The sequence below is a fragment of the Colletes gigas genome, unplaced genomic scaffold, assembly GCF_013123115.1.
Source record: "Colletes gigas isolate AHSC1104 unplaced genomic scaffold, ASM1312311v1 Colletes_gigas_Sc00002, whole genome shotgun sequence".
Taxonomy (NCBI): domain Eukaryota; kingdom Metazoa; phylum Arthropoda; class Insecta; order Hymenoptera; family Colletidae; genus Colletes; species Colletes gigas.
Window position 1 is genome coordinate 8,059,859 of NW_025106631.1, and position 20,068 is coordinate 8,079,926.

The 20,068-nt window shown below is 33.4% G+C and overlaps 3 protein-coding genes across 11 annotated transcripts; 1 reads left to right on the plus strand and 2 right to left on the minus strand.

The window, feature by feature from the left end:
• Positions 1 to 5: 5 nt before the first annotated feature.
• LOC122401720 (supervillin) lies at positions 6 to 11,128 on the minus strand. Its single transcript, XM_043404050.1, has 27 exons — positions 11,006 to 11,128; positions 10,347 to 10,532; positions 10,030 to 10,188; positions 9,866 to 9,954; positions 9,665 to 9,794; positions 9,345 to 9,594; positions 7,799 to 9,190; positions 6,323 to 7,038; positions 6,001 to 6,245; positions 5,582 to 5,922; positions 5,076 to 5,334; positions 4,706 to 4,982; positions 4,528 to 4,626; positions 4,271 to 4,439; positions 4,031 to 4,188; positions 3,725 to 3,966; positions 3,453 to 3,654; positions 3,225 to 3,376; positions 2,690 to 3,151; positions 2,464 to 2,614; positions 2,242 to 2,393; positions 1,894 to 2,166; positions 1,499 to 1,622; positions 1,231 to 1,425; positions 898 to 1,172; positions 669 to 824; positions 6 to 574 (listed from the first exon to the last, which is right to left on the minus strand). The coding sequence occupies exons 2-27, from the start codon at positions 10,528 to 10,530 to the stop codon at positions 488 to 490; spliced, it is 6,939 nt and encodes a 2,312-aa protein (XP_043259985.1). The 5' UTR covers positions 10,531 to 10,532; positions 11,006 to 11,128; the 3' UTR covers positions 6 to 487.
• On the plus strand, positions 5,212 to 17,559 carry LOC122401738 (protein virilizer). Of its 5 annotated transcripts, XM_043404108.1 has the most exons (8): positions 7,979 to 8,063; positions 11,036 to 11,125; positions 11,249 to 11,262; positions 12,018 to 12,117; positions 12,198 to 12,310; positions 12,398 to 12,761; positions 12,835 to 16,480; positions 16,623 to 17,559. In XM_043404108.1, exons 4-8 carry the CDS (start codon positions 12,064 to 12,066, stop codon positions 16,913 to 16,915), a joined length of 4,470 nt encoding a protein of 1,489 aa, XP_043260043.1. In that variant the 5' UTR covers positions 7,979 to 8,063; positions 11,036 to 11,125; positions 11,249 to 11,262; positions 12,018 to 12,063; the 3' UTR covers positions 16,916 to 17,559. The 5 variants fall into 5 exon arrangements, with proteins under 5 accessions (XP_043260035.1, XP_043260043.1, XP_043260018.1 ...); XM_043404100.1 differs by lacking the exons at positions 7,979 to 8,063; positions 11,249 to 11,262 and adding an exon at positions 5,212 to 5,336 and having other exon boundaries at positions 11,036 to 11,096; XM_043404083.1 differs by lacking the exons at positions 7,979 to 8,063; positions 11,249 to 11,262 and having other exon boundaries at positions 10,842 to 11,125.
• LOC122401767 (pentatricopeptide repeat-containing protein 1, mitochondrial) lies at positions 16,487 to 20,043 on the minus strand. 5 transcript variants are annotated; one of them, XR_006259457.1, is made up of 5 exons: positions 18,183 to 20,043; positions 17,792 to 18,097; positions 17,575 to 17,716; positions 16,949 to 16,979; positions 16,487 to 16,802 (listed from the first exon to the last, which is right to left on the minus strand). XR_006259457.1 is itself a non-coding variant. In XM_043404134.1 (4 exons), exons 1-3 carry the CDS (start codon positions 19,659 to 19,661, stop codon positions 17,618 to 17,620), a joined length of 1,884 nt encoding a protein of 627 aa, XP_043260069.1. In that variant the 5' UTR covers positions 19,662 to 20,043; the 3' UTR covers positions 16,487 to 16,802; positions 17,575 to 17,617. The 5 variants fall into 5 exon arrangements, 1 of the variants encoding a protein (XP_043260069.1); XR_006259456.1 differs by having other exon boundaries at positions 17,566 to 17,716; XR_006259453.1 differs by lacking the exon at positions 16,949 to 16,979 and having other exon boundaries at positions 17,566 to 17,716.
• Positions 20,044 to 20,068: the final 25 nt, after the last annotated feature.

The following is a 20,068-nucleotide window of genomic DNA, read 5'->3' on the forward strand; positions in this document are numbered from 1 at the left end:
GAGGCAACATTGAGAAATTTCATTGAATACTGTTCAAAAACACAGAGTATGTTGTAAAGAATACAGTCGCTCTTGTACAAATGTTACACATGTAAGAATAAGCCATTCTAAAACATATTGTATTATCAATGAATATAAAGCCCATACAAATATAAAGGAAATATTCACAAGCCAATTTATGTTTAATGTGTATTAAAAATATATAATTACCTATCTATGTGTATGTGTATGTGTGTGTGTGCGCGCGCGCGCATATATGTATAGTATATATTATATTTGAGATAGTAGTAAACATCTTCAACTGCATTATAATATTAATTCTTCTTCGATTGATAGGCAACTTTAGGCGTATTTTAAACGCAAATTCATATTATCAAGAAGTTAAAAAGTTTGAAGTTATAAACATCATAAAACAATTAACAAAAACTTTATTAAACGCTTTACAGGGGCAGCTATTGCTTGCAGAATTGGCAGTAGGGGCGTTTCATCAAAAAAGTCCAATTTCTTTTTTTAAATTCACTTGTTTCCAAACTGGGAGCTCTTGAAATTCTTCTTTACTCATTCCTAATAAATCCTGTCAGATCAATTGTATTAAATATATATATTTCGTAAGTTAATAATAAATTTGTTCTTTCTTAATAATTTAAAGTATAACGAACAAAACTAACTTCAAAATGTTGCTGTGATAGATACAATTCCAAATGTGTAGGATCAACTCCTTCTGGTAAAGGTCGCTGTAATAATTGAGCTGGAGGGTACGTGCTTTTAGTTAATCGGATCAATTCGTTCTCTACAGTCAATACCTCTCCAGGATTTCGGCCATCCTAATTGCAAGTAACGTGTTTAAATTAATTCAAATAATTTTTATTCGAACAAGGTAGGTAATTATACAAATACCTCTATATTTAATTCTGCAATATCATCCCGATATCTCCATGTAGGAAATAAATTTATGAATCGCAACGGTTCGAGACCAGCCCAGACTAAATAAATTGGAAATTTCATAGTTTCTGGATGAATGTTTTGCCAATATTGCATAGCCATGGTCATGGCTGCTCTCCTTTCAGCTTGCCATCTGACTGCTCTACTACCAGACTGATCCTCCGCTCCGGTATCAGGCCACCAGCCTTGCCATATCCACAGTTCGTGTTTGTTATCCAATAAAAATAAAGCTAGAATAATAATATGTTAGTTTATGTGCGTTACAATGTCTTGAAAATTATGAATTACCTGGTTGACTAACTTGATATAAATCTTCCTGTAGAAAAGGGAACGGAGTTGGCAAAGAAGCACGATGGGGGCACAACATTTCTACAGGTTTAAATTCTTTAGAAATGCTTGATAAATGAAACAGTCTTGGAGTATGTTCCTGTAATTGGTCTTTTTCTAGTGATACGTACAGCTTTTTATTCATTCCTCCTAATGCTATGTAACGAAACATGTTATTAAGTATTCTAACTTTATATGGACCAATATTATATCTTTAACTTTCAGTTACCATTAAAAAACTCTTCTGGTTCGGTTCCCTCGTTAATCTCAAGAATTTCTATATTGCCTTCAGATGACAAACCAGGTTCCGGGGGCCGATTTTCTTGTAACTTCTTTGCTGCGTTGCAAGCATTCTGGTAACATATTTCCATTAAACATGCAAATACAATTATTTATCATGTTTGCAGGTTGTATCAAATTTTATATTGAAATTTTAAAATCATTCTAATATTTTAGGGGTACAAATAAAAAACATGACGAAGGTAAGTGATGAAAAACAACGAAATTGTTTTTAAAATATACGTGCTTAAATTGGTGCCATTAAACGATCTGGATACGAGTGAAATTATTTTAAGTTCTCTGTTATTGTTTTAATCGTTCTAATACAAAACTTATGATGAATACCTTTTTAATATGAGGTAACACATTAGATCCATGCCACACATAAATTTTGTCGTGTTTAGTGTCTAGCAATATAAGAGAACCTCTGCTTCTTAATTGACGAGTACTACAAGGGATCTCTATTAAAGACACCTCTGACTCTAAAGTACCTCGACATATGTACAATCGCCATCGTTTGTCACGTTGTGTATTCGTTTTCTTACCACAGTGTACGATCATTCCACCAGAAAATAAATTGAGAAATGCAGCTGGTTCGTGTCCTTGAACTACACGGAGCTATAAAAAAAAAAGACATGTATGAATACGCGATATGTATTCAACAACTTTTGATTGGATTTAAATAATAATTACCTGAGGTGCTTGATCATTATCTAATTCGACAGTTAGTAAAGCTGCAGCACCCTGTTCGTTCAATGACGCGTTCTGGCCTTGCCAAATAAAATAAACCGAACGATCACGGCCCTTTGCAGAATGCTTTGAAGGCATACCACTAAGCTCACGACCTATATAGAAAACAAATCAATGTACTGCTGTAAAAAAAGCACTGTAAAGCTCAAGATGGAACATATTTACCAGTAATTGTAACGGAATACATCCAATATATAATATAACTATCACCAGAATAAAATTGCCCGACAGACGAATCATTCAAAAGAGTATGCGAGAATTCATCAATGTGCCATACTTTCACGTTCGTTGTTGTGACGACGTACTGTTTCATTAACTGTAAAATAAGTTTGTTGCAAGATTATATCTATTTAAACTACCAAGTTATGGGCTCATTTAGTAATATAATTACCTCGGTGTCATACCAACCAGTACCTCTACCCAAATGACTTCCTTCGAGGACTAAATCAACGGGTGTGGGATTTTCTTCTAATAAAGTATCAATATTGCACGTTTCTATTGTTATGGTTCCGTCGACTTGTTCTTTGCTTTTGTTACCTCGAACTCGTATAATTCCAGAAACATTTGGCCAGTCAAGGAACTTTTCTCTAAAAAGTAACGTTTCTACGTGTTGTGTCAACTTAGCAAGTAAGCACCAGTTAGGTCTGACTTTTGCGGATTTTAAGTCCGTTTGAGATATTACGCGTCTACCAATCATAGATGCCGAAGTAATTGGACATACAGCGCATTCGGAATAATCATATCCTTCTTTCCACATTTCTGTAGCAAGATGCGTTGCAAGTTTCTTTTTGTCGGTAGAAGCTCCCTTTCCACTCCATATGTACATTTCGCTACCAAAATCGAACACTAGCACCTTGACGAATACAATTGATTACAATTCAAGAAGAATATGTACAATACGAAATTACTATTTTGTTATAACAGACCTTGTTTGGATCAAGCATTTCAATTTTCGGTATAGCACCCCAATACTTTTCAAGAGGGACAAGTTCTTCACCTTTAATTTCATACATCATGTTCGTATCTATCATAGCTGTTTCATAGAGTTCGTCTTCGTCAGGATGTCCACCATCAATAACTATAATTAACGAAAGAAAATTAACCTTTATCATATTATTTTTACGTTGTGTATATGATAAAAAATATCGGTATACCATCCATGTTTTCATTCTCGACGCCAAGATAATTCCAAAACTTTTGCAATTGACTTTTCGAACACGTAACTTTATTTTCGTTAATCGTGATGACTTGAGATGCTTGCGTGCCAAGATCTTTATTTTGCTGGATACTCATTGCAATTTCTGCACCTCGAACCTTCTCGATAACGTTACAATATTTTCCAACGTAATTGTAAACCTTAAATAAAAAGAATAACTTCACCCCGACACTTTAATAAGAATTTCATACAACAGCATTTCTTAGTTACCTCTGATTTTGTTACTAAAATAAAATTATCGCCGGTATTTATGCTTTCTGCAACTGGTTCAACTAATCTTACTTGTACGTGACGTCTACCTTTAATTAAAATCAGCATTAAGTCTTTGTATGGCTGTAGCTTATTTATTGAAACGTTCGTTTCGGCAACATTCCTCAGTGTTATATTACTAAAGTCTTCGGTGGAAGCCAGGCCAGCTAAAGCTTCCATAGCCAAAGATGAATTTTTTGCCACTGTAACAATATTTATATCGATACAATCAAATAAAATAATATTACATAAGGTAATAGAACTTACGTTTTTCAACATTCAATTGTTTCATTACTTTTTCCGCGACGCCAGTTCGTATTTCAGTATACTCTGACTTCAAATCAGTGCGAGCTGCAAGCACTTTAAGGGGATTTCTAGAAACGGCACGTCGCCGTTGAATCCGAATATTACGTTTTTGAACTAATCTGTAAATATACGAATCTATAAAATTATCGTTCAAACCACTATTTAGTGATATTGTTCATTGAACAAAAAAAAAGAACTTACAATTCGGATTGCGATGTAATTACGTCAAAATCACTTTCGTTTAAATCGACAGATTCAGCCTCGCATTTCTCTAATGAAATTCCAGTAAAGAAGGAAGTGAATGTTTCATTGTCTATTTTTGGAATTGACACAGTAGGCGATACATTCTTCCCTGTTTTGTATTCTTCCGCTGTAAAATGCATAAACTTTTCTGCAGTCATAATTCAAGGAAACATTAAGAATACAATGTACAATTTGTAAAACCATCTACTAACCACCACTGTCGTCACTTGTAGGCTCAGAAAAGCTTCCTCGCGATTTAGTGTACGAATCTATACTCGGGCTGGTTGGCATAGACACAACGTCCTTCATATATCCTAAAATGCATTTTACGTTTTCAATATCTTACTCGTGCTCAATTTACAAGTACATCGACTTTATTTTAAACGCGATTACCCTTCTTTGCTCTAAATCGTTCCGGGCGAGGAGTTTTCTTTCGCCTATCCGCGATATTTCCTGTAACTTCAATTAGCGGCGAAGACGGTCCCGACTCTAAATCTTTCGGTTGTTCTACTTTCATTTTTCCAGCTACGGTAAACTTCGTTGCATCCGACGCAGCTATTCTTTTCTTCCATCCTTCTGTGGCGGACCCTAATTTTCCAAGACAATCGGCAAGTACTCCATGTTTGATACTGAGTTCTTCCTTATTGGTCGAACTAGTACACAATCCATCCTATCAATTGTTTTATAAATAATGACAATTAATTGCATTATTAGAGGTTTTTTAACAAGGCTATTGATAAAACCAACTAGATAAAATATTCACCGATGTATTGGATGATTCGGACGCTATGCGTCGCTTCCAGTTTGTGCTACCACTACGTTGAAGTGCAGCCAACCGATCTGCGATACTCATACTAGGACCGTCGTTAGTATCCATGGTCGGTATTGCTTGTGTTGCGCTACGATATAATCCCGGTAGTGCTATACCATGTTGTTTCTGTATTGTTACATTACACGATTCGCTTTCGTGTGTTTTGTTGCTAATCGCGTGATGGCTGGCGCTCTTCAACAATGAAGCATATCTGTAAGTACTTAATTACAATATAGGTACACATTTCCACGCACTCTTTAACATAACATAATCTTATCAGTGCTCGTAATAGTAAGTAAACAATCTGACGTCATTCAAAATTTACACTTGATAGTGTCCTGTAGCCGTAGAAAGAATATATATTTTTAAATTAAGAAGTTTTTATATTCAAATTCAGTACAAGATGGGAGATTATTTTAAAGTAATATATGCATATATATTAAGACGAAATTCCTTGCCTGGTTTGCTTTGAAAAAATAGAATGATGAGGAAGTACATCTTCATTTTTTACATTACATACTTCATGATTTCCAGAAGACGTCTCGTCATCTGATATTCGAAGTGTTTCTTCATCCTTTTCAGATGGAACGACTTCAGTTTGAGCATTGTTTATGCCATCTAATGCAGATTTGATTCTTATTCTATTTAATTCAGTCTGAATACTATTTTTGCAAAAAGGCACAGTATGTGTTTGTTTAGCTTCATATTGCCTACCTTTTATACAATTATCCTTCTCCACACTACAGACACAATCCAAGTTGTACTGTGTAGAAAGATTGCTTTCCATTGTACTTTCTACCTGTAAACGAAATCCTACATGAACATTAATGTTCTTGCTTTTACTATAATTACTGTTTACCGTTCGTGTTCAACCTACCTTTGTGTCTTCGAGTTTTAAGTTGGATTTTAATACAGAGCATGGTAAATCGGAATTTTCGAACGTTTGTTGTTCTAACTCTTCCGACTCCTTTTTAAGTACAGATTTTATCAATTTCAAACCTTCGAGTTCGGGACTTTTCGTCCGAGGCACACTATGCGTATGAGATGATACAGGTTTTAAAATGCTTTTTATTACATCATTTTGAGAAGAATTAATTTGTTCATGAAGTTCTTGAAAAGCAGCTAAAATATCAATAATCTATTATTATTATCATCCCAACAACTTTAACAGGCTTCAGTGAATGTATAGTACTCACAACTATCCAACGAATATTGTGCCGCATTTAATGGAGATATTCGAGATGCTACTTCGACTTCTTCGGATGTAACTGGTTGTGTTTTATAGCGAGTAGCTGGTCGTCTCCGTGAATGTCTTTCCAGTGACATATTATCTGACACTGAACTCTTTTCAGTATCAATTTTTTTATTAAATAAACGCACACGTTCTGCCAAGCTTAATTTAGAAGGATCGTACTCATCGTCGGTCGCAGTTAAATTACCTTCTGTTAAATTTGATCGTTTAATTGTTGTAGCGTTACGCTGATTTTGTAGAACTGCCTCCTGCACTTCTTGGAAAGTTACTGGTTGTGTGTTAAATCTATCATTTCCTTGAAGTTTCCGTTCTCTATAACGTTGTATGCCGCGCGAACCCTTGGTTGGTGTCCTTTGAGACACATTATCCTTATCTTTATGATTGGCTTTATCTTGTAATGTTTTGAAATGCAATGCCATTTTGGAAACACTATTACTACGATGAACACTATTACTTTCCCGAGCGTCCGTAACATCATGCTTTTTTTCCAAAGACTCGTCACCCGCGTATTCCTTGTAGTCGGTCATTTCGGCAGAAAGTGTAGTACTTTTATCGGTTCTATTATTTACAGGAAACCCATGTAAATTTATTTTATCTTTCACTTCGGTTTCGAATACTGTTGCAGTCTGTTTTTCTTCGTCCCCAGGTTTATCTTTTATTTTGCTACAATTAAATAGAACACTGACCTAATGAAATGTTACTATAACATCAAACTCCGACTTCAAAATAACGACGTATTGCTATCGTTACTTTTCCCGATGCAAAACGTTGTAACTCCTAATCTAAATATATGCACTGACGAATAATAACGACTTATGAATTTCTTATGCTAGTAGCTTTTGTTTTCCAAATATTATACGAGTTGACATGACAAATTAGTTTAGGTATGTATCTTAAAATTTCTCAAACAGATGATATACACACTGAGAAGAATGACTGTAGAAACTAAACGTATCTTCGGCTTAACAACACACAAGATTGCTGTTTTATAAAAGAAAAACTGTGCCAAAAAATACCGAAGTACTGTTTCATATCTGAATTAACTTTTAGACAGATGTACAGGTTGTGTGCATGCTCCGATTCTGTTTTCTGGTAGCTTTCAGAATTGCTAGGTGGTCTATAAATATACTTGGCACGGATTCAAAATCTTACCAAAGTTACATATTACTATACCAACTAAATGTATAAACAAATATCTGTTGTAGGATATTACACATTGATAGTAAGAATAAATTCAAGTAAACTATTTCAATAAATATTATAATTCATATAACTTAAAATACTGCAATCAAATTCTTAATTTAAAATAAATTTTATTAAAAAAATATAACATTTACAAAGTATATAATTATCAGTGATTTGTAGCACACGTTGCCATTGTAAATTATTTAAATATTATATATATAAAAGTTGCATTACATACCTGTTCAGTGTGTTAGAAAAAGTAGCACAAGTATTGGCACTTTCGTCACTCAAAGAAAGGTCTGTCTTTAAATAGTTGCTGTTGGTCATTAGTCTTGTTTGCGACTTTTCTTTTAACACATCGCTCATAGATGTGAATTCAAGAGATCTTCGTTTATTCAGTGCACCAGCAAATTCGTTAGGAATATTAAAAGGCCGGACATGCCCTACAGATTGTGCTCTTTTTCGCAAAAATAAATCTCCCGGTTCGGTACATACTTCATCATGTAAGTTCAAACGAACTCGCGATTCGTTGTCTCTACTACCGGGTTGCTTCAATATAGGTCGCACAGGATCATTTTCCAACGTTCCACTTGCTCTACCTTGTAAAGAACGGTTTCTAAGCATCGACAGTTTTTTCGGCGAGGTTGATTCTGTCTCGTAATTACATTCGTCCTGTGAATTTTTACGAGTACATTTTAAAATCGTTTTTTTCGGTTTGTCGTCGTGTTCGTCTGATTCAGTGCTTGACTTTTTTTTCAATATTGGTCGTGGTTCCAAAGACGGTGGATCGCTACCAAACGATTCCTCTCGACTGTGCTTTTTCTTTAGTATTGGCCTCACCTTAGAGCTATCAAGTATTTCAGGACCACTCACACTTGTTGCATCCATTGTAATGATCACATGATGATTAACACTACTTGTTCGTAGGCTATTTGTAGATTTTCTTTTAAGTATACCCTGTGGTTCTAAAGAACCAACCTGTCGATCTTCTCTATCATCTTCTCTAGACGATTTTCGTTTTAATATGGAAGTAGGCTGGGGATCTGGACTTTGATCCCTCTTAATAATTTCGTCCAGAGATGATCGTCTTTGATTTTTTAATATTGGCCTGAATTCAGAATAAGCATTATCAGCAAAAGAGATGTCTGGCGAGCAGCTACGACGTCGAAGTATCTCACTCTCATCTAAGCTACTACGCTTTTTTAAAATACCATGTCTTTTATGTGTTGGTTCCACTACAGATGGCGAAAAGGTTACTGGCAAAACTGTATGAGTGGAATTAGACAAATTTTGACCTGCTTCGTTATCAGACATCTTATGCTTAAGGATAGAAACTGGCTTATGTTGATGGCTTAAAGATCCATCTTGAGTATGTTCATCGTTTGATTTCTTTAAAATAGAACATTTTCTTGGCGATGATTGTAACGCATGTGCATTATTTGCGTTAGTTTCTGTATTACTAACGGAATTTCCTTCAGACGCGTTGGACGAATGATTTTCCAATTGTGGTCCATAACTTGTAGACAAATTTGCCTGCGACGCGAGTCTTTCCACGCGTTCTATTGCAGACTTTGTTAATGCTGTTAATGCATCAACTCTTCGTGAAACTTCTGAATCGCTATATCCACCACTGCCACAAAATAAAATTTTGTATTACTTTTGTACTTGAACAAAATAATAAGAGAATGAAGAGCAAATCATAAGATAATTGAAATAGTAATTAGAATATTAATCGCAAATAGATACAAATAAACGTTCTGCAAAAAGTGAATAAATAAAATTACCTAGTTCGTTGTATATTTGAATATTTAGTGCTTGCAAGAGGATTAACAGAAGGCGATGTAGAGGTTTTTGGATGATTTGTAACATATTGAGTACTAACTTTCTGATAAACTGTTTTTGACTCAAGTGGTTTTTTACTTAAATTAGTTGTTGTTACTTGACGTTGATTATTAGAATTGGAAGTAGATATCGTGTCAGATATGTAGCTTTGCTTGTTTGATTGTCTTCTGGATCGTCTATCATTACATTCAGCTAAAAATATATACCAAATTTTGACTTCTTACCAAGTGAAATCAAATAGTTATTATATTAAATTACTTACACTGATTTAAACGATCACCTGTTGTTGCTTCCATATTAAGCGATCGATTTAAATATGATTTTCGTTTATAACCTTTATCTCTTTCTCTTATAGGATTTATAGTACTACTGTTACCTGATATTGAATTTTCCTGTATACGTTATAACTCGTTATTGTTTTTCATATACATTCTATAATCACACATTTAAAATAAATACTTACAATCTTAACTAATGGACTAGTAGTGGATTGAAGACCTAAAGGGGCAGATGTATCTGACATACCTAATTTTCTTGATACTAATGTTCCTCCTACATAAATAAAATAATAAAGTGCAAAGACTAATAATAAAATATAATATTAAATTGCAACCAATTATAATTTACCATTAAGCGATGTAATTGAAGCAGCCCTTAATCTGGAAGCTTTAGTTTCACGAATTGTTGTTGTCTTATACAATGTAAGATTCTTACTACTTTCTTTATTTTCTGACCTTGAAATTAAACGACTGTTTTTATCCAGCATGGAGTTACGACTCTTACTCTCTGTTATAAAAACATTGAGAAATATTTGTATCAAATTGAAGTACATCACATATACACTAAAAATCTGTATATTATTTAGCAATTGTTTTTGCATATATAAATAGTAATAATAGAAATTTAGTTTTCGAATTTTTAAAATTCAAGCGTGGTTCACTTACTAGTCACAGCGCAAGATGGTATAGTCTTTTTAACTGGACATTCTATACTTTGAAGACTATGATGTATTTCATTATAATGAGAACAAACATTTTGATTCTCATATCGTGTGGAATTATTTTCTGTTCTGTTCAAAGAACCTTTTTTGCTGGCTGCCATTAAAACTGTGGCTCCAGCAGCTACCATTCCTAAAAGTAGACGCATATCACATATGATTGCTTTAAACATGCTTTTTTGTTATCACCTAATTATATACAAATAGGCACACTTAATGCCTCAAAGTTTAAAAGTAACAGTCCGATAGAAATAAATCATACACGTGAAATTAAAAATTTTAACGATTTTTAACAATTAAAATTTAATATGACAGTTTAATAAAGAAACAAATAATAATATTAAACGTTTTAAGAGTAATCCATTTATTCCTTAAGAGTTTAGAACATATGCGTGCACGATGCAAAATCTAAAAATAGTCTTGACAAAAGTTTTCACCTGTTTCAAAAACGAAATTCAACCGTACATATTGTTACAAAAACATCATAAGATTCTATCGCGACAAACAACACTCGTGTTTTCGATTTTTAATAACAATATTCAAGATGTTTACAGTGCTTTAATATCGTACAATGTGAATTATGACAAAATATCTCCTTACACTTACTGATCTAATAAAACTTTTGTTTCATTGCAGCCATATCACAATTCAAAACAAATCTACAAATAATCAAGAACGCAGCCAGTGACGCAGATGAGTTACGTCGTTATCACAGCTATTCAATAAGTACTACTTATAAAATACATATAAAAAGAACACATACAAATCGGGTAGTTGTATAAAATACGCGAAATTCAGATTCTGTCACGAGCAAAATAATTTATAACGAAAAAAAAAATTTCCTTCCAGGAAAAATTGCACAGGTATTAGTCATTACAATTTCTCTTATAACGAAGTAGAACCAGTGTGGCCAGATTTGGCATAATTCAGTTCATCGACGGCGACACTAGTAACGACGAACTTCCTTAGCGTTTAATGGAGCGGTAGGGAAAGCCGCACATATCCTACCGCACGACTCATATTACGTGAGCTCGGCAGTTCGCGCAACTTGTGAAATCGAGAAAGAAGGCGAATGTGAGCCGTAAATAAAAGTTAAGACTGTTTGGTCTACGAAAAAACTAATAATAAACATTCTTTGTTATAAAATTAAAGAATTATTATTTGAAATAATACAATACATTGGAAATAAATAAATAAAATATGTCGGCTTTCCCCACCACTCCGTTAAACGCTAAGGAGATTCGTCGTTACTAGTGTCGTCGTCGATACACTCAATTATGCCAAATCTGACCACACTGGGCCACACTGAGTAGAACGAATAGAATCGAAAGTACGTGACATATCGAACCAGATGGCGTTGCTTAGGTTGAATCAACTTACATCAAGATCACAAACACGAAGAAGAATAAAAAGTAATGTTTAATTAAAATTTATAGCGCCGAACTGTTTGAAAAAAATTTTTAACATTCAAGCTCAATTTACCAATGTACATTTCGATTTTTGTAGATTCCCACCAAGAATAGTTGTCCACCAATATTAATTTGATATTAAAGTTTAACAGCACACCAATGTTTTATGTGTGAAAATAAATAATGTGAATATAATTTATTGTTTTAAGGAAAATGATACTCCAATGTGTTCTGCTATATTGAAACAAGCAAGACATGGATAATATAGAATTACTATTTTTTGACACATTTTCACATGATATTTCAGAGGTAAGGTTACTTTGTTTACCTTTATGTATGATACGACGACACGTGTGACAATTTTAACAAATGCCTTTCATCCTTTTCAGGAACTCAATTTAGATTTAGTCCAGTTTCCAAAACCGGTTTATATTAGCGAAGTTAGAATTATACCATTAGGAGCTAGAGTACAGGCAGATTTTCCTGGAGGTGTTCGTTTAGGGTAACTAATGATTTCCTTGAAATTGTTTTATGTTCTAAATTGGAGAAACTACAGTTAATGTTACTTTATGATGTATTCTAATTTTAGAGCAACAAATCCATCTCAATTTGAAATTGAATTTTTTGTAAACGATTTAAGTAAACCTGGAGCTTCTACCTTTGAATCTCTTGGGGAATTGGAATATAAACAAAATATTCATATTCAGTTAGAATGCGAGAGAAAACAAATTCCCACAGATGGATTAGTATTAAGAGGATGGTATACTACTATCACTTTGGCTGTGTATGGAACATTGACAAAATCTTTGAATAATCCGCAAGAAGTTATTAGTTCAGCTGCTGGTTCCGCAGTTTGTACTAGTGGATTGGAGGAAGTTGTGGAAAATACTACTCAAATTTCAGAACAGCAGTCCGAGTGGTATTATGAAAATCAAGGCCAGACAAATTCAAGTGTGGGTATAAGTAATATAAAAATTATTGTAAATTTATGACTTACTTTAGAAGTAACGATTTTTACATTTATAGGAAACATGTATAGCAGCAACACCACCACCTCCTATACAACCGATACAAACAGTAGAATCAACCAGAAATTCAATATCAGATACTGGAAAGACAGATGTAGTACATTGGGAAGAAGATGGTACAAATGGTACACTAAAACCAGTGAAACGCCCTTCTTCGCCGCCCTCTGAATCTTTAGTATCTTTAAGTCCTGAATCAATATCGGCTGAAGAAGAAGAAGGTGAACAGGATGGTGGTGAACCAGAAACAGGAGAACCATTTGAACCTATATTATCTGATGAAGACATAATGGCAGATGATATACCATCCACTACAGAATATGAATGTGAAAATGTGCAATTAGATGACATTTATTCGTTAACGCCACCCGATTTATTGGAGCTAGAAAAATCAGTGAATATTGTCGAAGAATACACTATTAACAATGAAATGTTGGATAAGATACATGAAATATTGCAATCTTTATCAAAGTCAGTTTTACATTTTAATAATGCATCAGGTCAAGAGAAAGAAACATTCGTTCATAATTGTGAATCTTTATGCGCGATACTTAGCCCTTTTTATTTAAATAGCACCGATTTTAATGACTTGACCAATATCGTGAATGCGGGCTTAGACATGGATCTTGCTCGCGCTCAACCTCAACCAGCTTATAAAGTTCGCCACGTGAAAGTTGGTGTACGATTAGCAGAAGCTTTATGTAAACTTTCACAAGGTCCAGATATATTATTAAAAGTAGACGCCCCTTATAAATTATTGGCATTGTGCATGCGTGAAAACGTAGCGCTTCCTGTAAAACTCTCTGCTCTTCGTACATTAGACGCTGCATTGATAAGTCCTGTGATTGTCCAGGAGTTTCTTAAGTCAAAAAGTAATTTATATAAAAATGCTTTAATGATGTTAGACACGGCTAAGTTAGCAAGATTAAAATACGCCTTGAGCTCGTTGTTACGAAAAGTACATACTTATGAATTTCTTGACGAAATGACAGACCTCAACGAATTCGCTATGACCGAATTGATGAATACGTATGTATACGCGCCTACATTAATGGCTCAACCGAAACGTCAATTACCAGCTGGAGCCCAAATGGAATTTGAACGGGAGCAAAATCGAAATCCTCGATGTCATCTAATAGCATACTTCGACCATCATAAACTTTTGTATCACATTCTTGTGGCACTTACTTCTCCAAAGTCAGACTTGAATTTAATTAAAGCTTCCCGACGTTTTCTTTTGCGTATTTCCGATACAAAAGAAGGTTTACTATATTTGTTGAAAGATCCGGGTGTTACCAAATTAATTTTGAAAGCTTTAAAGTGTGAATTACCTGGAATAGGATCAGTTTTAGCTTGGCGGCTTCAAGTTGTACAGTGTTTATTACGTTTAAAATATCAACCTTCCGATTGGTTGGCTTTGAAAAAGCTTCATTCTTTTCTAATATTTCCCGAAGGTTTACAAGCCATAATAACAGTACTTCCAACAGGGGAATTTATCGATATTTTAATCCCCTATCTTTCTGATGCAAATCTTTGCGAATTTTCAGCAGAAATTATATCGACAATCATTCGTTATTCCGATCGAATAGAGGTATTTCAAAATCGTGCTACAATTATTTTAGAAAAATCACGAGCTCAGGCTGTTCTAAAAGACGTTACATCGTATATGACTACGGCCGCACAAGCTACTCATTGGAATTATGGAGATGTATCTCAACTCGTTGCGTGTATTAGAAAAAGTGCAGACAAAGCAGCCTTTCTTCCAGGACAATTAATTACTGCATGTAGAATTTTATATTATCTTGTTTTCCCTTCAAACAATGACGTGGATCCAATGGAGCCTTATATCGAATTAAAATATAGGAATGCATTGACTCAGTTATTTGCCGCCGATGGTTTAACAGCTCTTATTGCAGTTATGGCGAGTATTTCAGAATTTTACGAACAACCATTTTTGCATCGTGCAGCTTTAACAGGTCGAAGGGGTTTAGCATTAGTTGCATTGCTTCTTCCATGTGTAAGATTAACAAGAGCATTGCTAGAACGTCTTGTAAAATGTATGGCGACAGACTTTAAAGATTTAACGGCTGTAGTACCGCTACTTGGTGTTTATTCGTTGGTTGAAGCTATTCCTCCTGTTCGAATTGTTCAAACATTATCCGAAGAAATAGTAGGAACACTTCTAGTTTTCACACAAGCTGTGGATTCAGATGGATCTGGAAATGTAGCAAAATCATTATGGACACAAATGTTAGGCGAAGTTTTAAAGATGGTTTCCCTTAGTCCATGTAATTTTATACCTGGTTTGAAACTTCTAACAAGATTATTACCACCTGTTTTAACTTTGAAAGAAACGATAACCGAAGATGCTGCTCGTATTCTGGGCTTCAGAAAATTATGGTCCGCTCACTTACAGGCTCAGGCTAATAATTTAATTGAAACATTACGTTTGCTTTGTGCTAGTTGGAACAAAGATTTACTAGTTCTTCTTTCAAAAGTATGTAAGCAATTAAGTGATTTAGCGGCACCTACAGCTTTACTAGTGGGCAGGTGTTTATTAGATGGTATAATAGCTGCGACTTCCCTAGAAAATAATGTTTTAATTCTTGCATTACTTAGTGAGCTTGCAAGACATGCACCTATGAAAGCCACTTTGTTAACTTTAACTAGCCCCGCATCTAGAGCACAAGTGAAATCAGATCAGAAGTATCCGCCTGTTATCGAGATGATGTGTACAGTACTTAAAAATACAAATAACATTCGAATACAGTATGAACTTCTTGATATTTTTGAGACATTGTGTGATTGTACGCTGAGTCTTATGCAAGAAGATACAAACGAACCTTTTGAGAAAAGGCTCACGCATTCGGTACCAAGTAAAGAACCGCTTCTATCTATTCTGGCTGCGCTCATCGACATATTAGCGACTAGCACAAAATTTGAACCTGAAATACTACAAAGTACCCTTCGTATACTTTTGTCTCTTAGTAGTCATAATTATGGCTTATATCATGTAAAAAGTTGTTTGGAAAATAATCCTGATGCATTACGATCGTTATTAGAGCATATTTCTGTGTTAGAAGATCCTGAAGCTCAAGCAGTTGTCAATTTAACTATAATGTTTTTAGAAAATTTAATTGCGTCTGAATCACAGGGAAGATCCTTGTATCTACGTGTACAGCAACTAGCATCTTTGATATCATGGGATAAAAATGATCATCCCTTAGAAAAGATAAAAAGTGCACAAGAATTAGTGGAAATTTTTAAGTCTGCCGAAGATAAAGAAGAAAAGGAACCAATTCCAGAAATGTTAGAACCGTTATTACCAACTCCAGAAGCTCTATTGAATCAATTTTCTCAGCGATGTTTAGGAACTCCCGATTTCATTCTCAAACGATCAAAGAAAGTTGCATTTATGTCGCCTAGTCAAGCACCAAATGAAAATACAGTGGATTTGTTAGCTCTTGCAGCTGAATTACTTCCTACTGATTTTAATCTATTAATAGAAGCTCAAAGTTTGTGTTCTAAGGCACCTCCTGATGATGCCACTCAACCACTGCAATCAAAAACTCAAACAGATGATCAAGAAACTAGAGACATTCAAAAGCAATCAACGTCTCCTGTTTCTAAAGTAAAACAACCATTTGGTGAGTTATACAGATGTACATATTTATTATATGATAAAACAAATCAGAAACTAGTAATAATATCATACAAAAGTTTTATACATGTAAAGAGACATCTTTGAATAATGTTTCTTTTATTGTTCTTCTTCCTATCATTTTGCAGTTACGCCTATGCGAGGTAGAACGCAATTTACCAATTCTTTAAGAGGTGGTCCAGTAGTAGGAGGTGTAGGTAGAGGCGCAGATCCATTTAGATCCAGACCACCAAACACTTCGCGACCCCCATCTCTTCATGTTGATGACTTTGTAGCATTAGAAACATGTGGAGCGCAGCCAACAGGACCTACAGGTTATAATAAACTTAGTATCCGCGGAACTTGTCCTTCTCGAGCGATCAATGCGGGAACAAGGAGCAGGCCTTGGGCACAAGAAACACGACCTCCTTATCTCCGTTAATTTTAAGTTTAGTTAGAAATAAATAATGCTCACTCATGATAACACTGATTTTGTAATTTGCCACCTACAATGCAATTAAAAATTTCATAATAACAAATTTAATATATGATACAGTAAATTTTGTATAAGACTCTTTTTCATAATAATAAAACCATTTAAGTCTCTACATATAGAAAGTGCAACGTCTGTCTGTTATCAACAATCTGCGACTGTTTACTTTTAAACAGTTAATAGTAATAGGAATAGCTCCAGACTTACTGTATTAGCTACATACTATAGACCTCGACTTGGTAAATATCTACGTAATTAATAAGTATCAATATTTTCTGATTTTGTGATCATAGTTTACATCAGTCGCTACGCGTTTAAGCGACATTTACATCTAATATAGACAATCATTCGAGTTGTCTCGGAATAGAGACATTAATATAGTAGATGGAACTGAGGTGTCGCGTTCGAATTCATTTACGATTTAAGAAACCTTTTAGTAATAAAAATTTATAAATATCTGGGCAAATCCAGATACTAAAAACTAGTAATAAATAAAACAAGCAATTTTGAAAGTTAGAATTCTACACAATTACAATTAATATTAACTAGAGTTTTAATTTTAAAAAACATAATCTAAAAATTATTTCTTGTTTATTTACAATACTCACTGTTGATAAGTACATTCATAGACACTATTTCGATGCTTTAACACTACATTTTTTGTACTCTTTGTTTCCATTCGTTATAGTATATTTTAAATTCATTATAATTCTTCTTTGCGTATCTTATTTCTTTACGATTGTATCTATTCTGAAATGCAAATGAATATTAAACTGTAATTTTATAACATACATATTTCAAACTGACTGAAAATAATTTATATACCTCGGTTTTTATATATTCTAATACCAATTTCTCAAACTTTTCTAAGGTATCTAACATATACTTAGATGGTTTCATATGATACTCTGATATATAATTCATCAAAAATTGTACATATTTAAAATTTTTGCTGCGACATGCTCGCTGCATTAGTATATCCAACACTATAGAATTAGGTGTAAAACCAATCATATTCATTTGTTCTAAAAGTTCTGCTCCTTGCCTAAGACTTGTACATCCAAGAGCTAATACCCCAAATGTTATAATATTTGGTATAAGATGATGTCTTTGTATTTCATTAATAACATCCTATATTAAAATAAAATTTAATATTATAACATTCAAAATGTATGTAAACTGCATTATGGATTATTCGTTAATATTGTATACTTACTTTTGCTGCTTTATACTGTTTCCTATTATTTCTCCTTTTAATGAGCATGTTATACAAAGTAATATCTGTTTTCAGTTTTTTACTCTCAATATGTTTGAGATAAATATTTTCTATATGCGTGGAAGGTGGAAGTAATTCCAACATGATTGTTAATGTTTTTTCATCAGGTATGACATTATCACTTTCCATTTGTGTGAATAATTTTTCTACTCCTCCAAATAAAAGTAATTTATTCATTTCTAATATGTCATTTAAACTTTGGGACAATATAGCTTCAGTGGTCACAACAGCCTTTGAATCATTATTCTTTGACACAACATCTATAGATTTATTTTGTGTCTGCTCCTTAATCATTTGAAAACACATGGTGCTTAATACAGGTGGGGATTGTAATAAGTCTGGTTTTCCAGTTTCAATAAGCTGAATTTGTGTACCTGCTAAATTTCTTTGCAAGATATCATTTACTTTTAGATCTCCAAATTTTGTATCTCTGATTGCTCTTAAAAGTAGATTATAATGCGTTAAATTTGGTCTTATTTTATGTTCTTTCATCTTATGCCACAAAATTAAAGCATATATTAATCCACTTTCTTTATTACTGATCGCTGAGTGAAATAAACAAGCATATGTATCTTTTGTGAATAGATGTTTATCCTGTGCCTCATCTGCTAGTTCAAAAGCAGTTTTCATTTCTTGATGCCAACTATAAGCTTTTATTAAAGTAATATAGTGTGTTTCATTTAAACTGTAATTATGCTCGTGGAAATATTCTCTCAAGCGATGCAAATACATCAATGCTGTCTTTTTATCTTTTGATACAGCGCAAACATTGATTAAACTGTTATATATTGCTGGAGTAGGAGTTAAATTATAATCCTTCAGTTTATTATAGAGTTTAAAACATACTTTGATATTTCCTTGTAAAGCAAATGCACGTATTAAAAGAAGATACATATATATATTAGGCTTGTCACGATTTGCTTTTACTAAATCTAATACGCTTAATGCTTGATTCAAATCTTTTTTTCCTATATGAGATATAATAAGATCGCAATATTGACCAAGACTTAATTTTTGCCACCTTGGAATTCTTGCATCATTTTCCATAAATCTCTCTTCTTTTATTTCATCATCGTCCATTTCAACTTTTTCATATTTTTCATATGAAAGATCTCCAAATACATTGGCGTTTTTGACTAAACTGTCCGTACAGAATGTTTTGTTAACATTCAATAAATTTGAAAGACATCTTTTAACATGCCTACTTAAAGGATCATTTTTATTATATCCATATTTGTTATATAGTAAAGGACATAAAACCCTGGTATTGATACTTGCGTAATTGCTATAACTGTGCGCTTTCAGTTCGTATAAACAATGTTTTCGTTGTTTGATATAACAAACATGATCGTTTGTATAACCTCTGACAATCTTTGATTTTAAAAAGAAATTTGATCTCGACAAATATATATTAAACATAGTAACGAATCTTTATCAAAATATCTGAGCAAAGTACAGTCTTTTTTCTGTGGACATCCGAATATTATTTATGTACAATGTTTTCTCTTCCACGTGTTAGAAACAATCATAAATATATATGTATATCGCTCTGTACTTTTTTTTATCTTCTATTCGTAAATTGATCGCTACTATAAAAACGTATATATATTTTAAACTGCAATTATTTTATTAAGACAGGATTGTATAAAAACAGTAATGTATACGTATGCTATAAATGCATTTTCTTTCGTTACCATTGTTTTTACAATAAAAGCGGGAATTTATGGAATATATACATCTTCTTGGGAAAATAGAGAAATTCAATTAAAATGAAAGTATTGCACATAATAAATGTTATGAATATAATGAATATAATGAATATTGCA

What these genes read in the sequence shown, in the direction of transcription:
- LOC122401720 (XM_043404050.1), bottom strand. Translation starts at nt 10,530, where the DNA reads ATGGTAGCTGCTGGAGCCACAGTTTTAATGGCAGCCAGCAAAAAAGGT. An exon ending in TAAAACTCGAAGACACAAAG is followed by an intron (nt 5,923 to 6,000) that starts GTAGGTTGAACA and finishes TTTCGTTTACAG; the next exon opens with GTAGAAAGTACAATGGAAAG. An exon ending in ACAATTGAATGTTGAAAAAC is followed by an intron (nt 3,967 to 4,030) that starts GTAAGTTCTATT and finishes ATATTGTTACAG; the next exon opens with TGGCAAAAAATTCATCTTTG.
- LOC122401738 (XM_043404100.1), top strand. Translation starts at nt 12,064, where the DNA reads ATGGATAATATAGAATTACTATTTTTTGACACATTTTCACATGATATT. An exon ending in CCTGGAGGTGTTCGTTTAGG is followed by an intron (nt 12,311 to 12,397) that starts GTAACTAATGAT and finishes TTCTAATTTTAG; the next exon opens with AGCAACAAATCCATCTCAAT. An exon ending in AAGGCCAGACAAATTCAAGT is followed by an intron (nt 12,762 to 12,834) that starts GTGGGTATAAGT and finishes TTACATTTATAG; the next exon opens with GAAACATGTATAGCAGCAAC.
- LOC122401767 (XM_043404134.1), bottom strand. Translation starts at nt 19,661, where the DNA reads ATGTTTAATATATATTTGTCGAGATCAAATTTCTTTTTAAAATCAAAG. An exon ending in AACAGTATAAAGCAGCAAAA is followed by an intron (nt 18,098 to 18,182) that starts GTAAGTATACAA and finishes ATTTTAATATAG; the next exon opens with GATGTTATTAATGAAATACA. An exon ending in TAGAATATATAAAAACCGAG is followed by an intron (nt 17,717 to 17,791) that starts GTATATAAATTA and finishes TTTGCATTTCAG; the next exon opens with AATAGATACAATCGTAAAGA.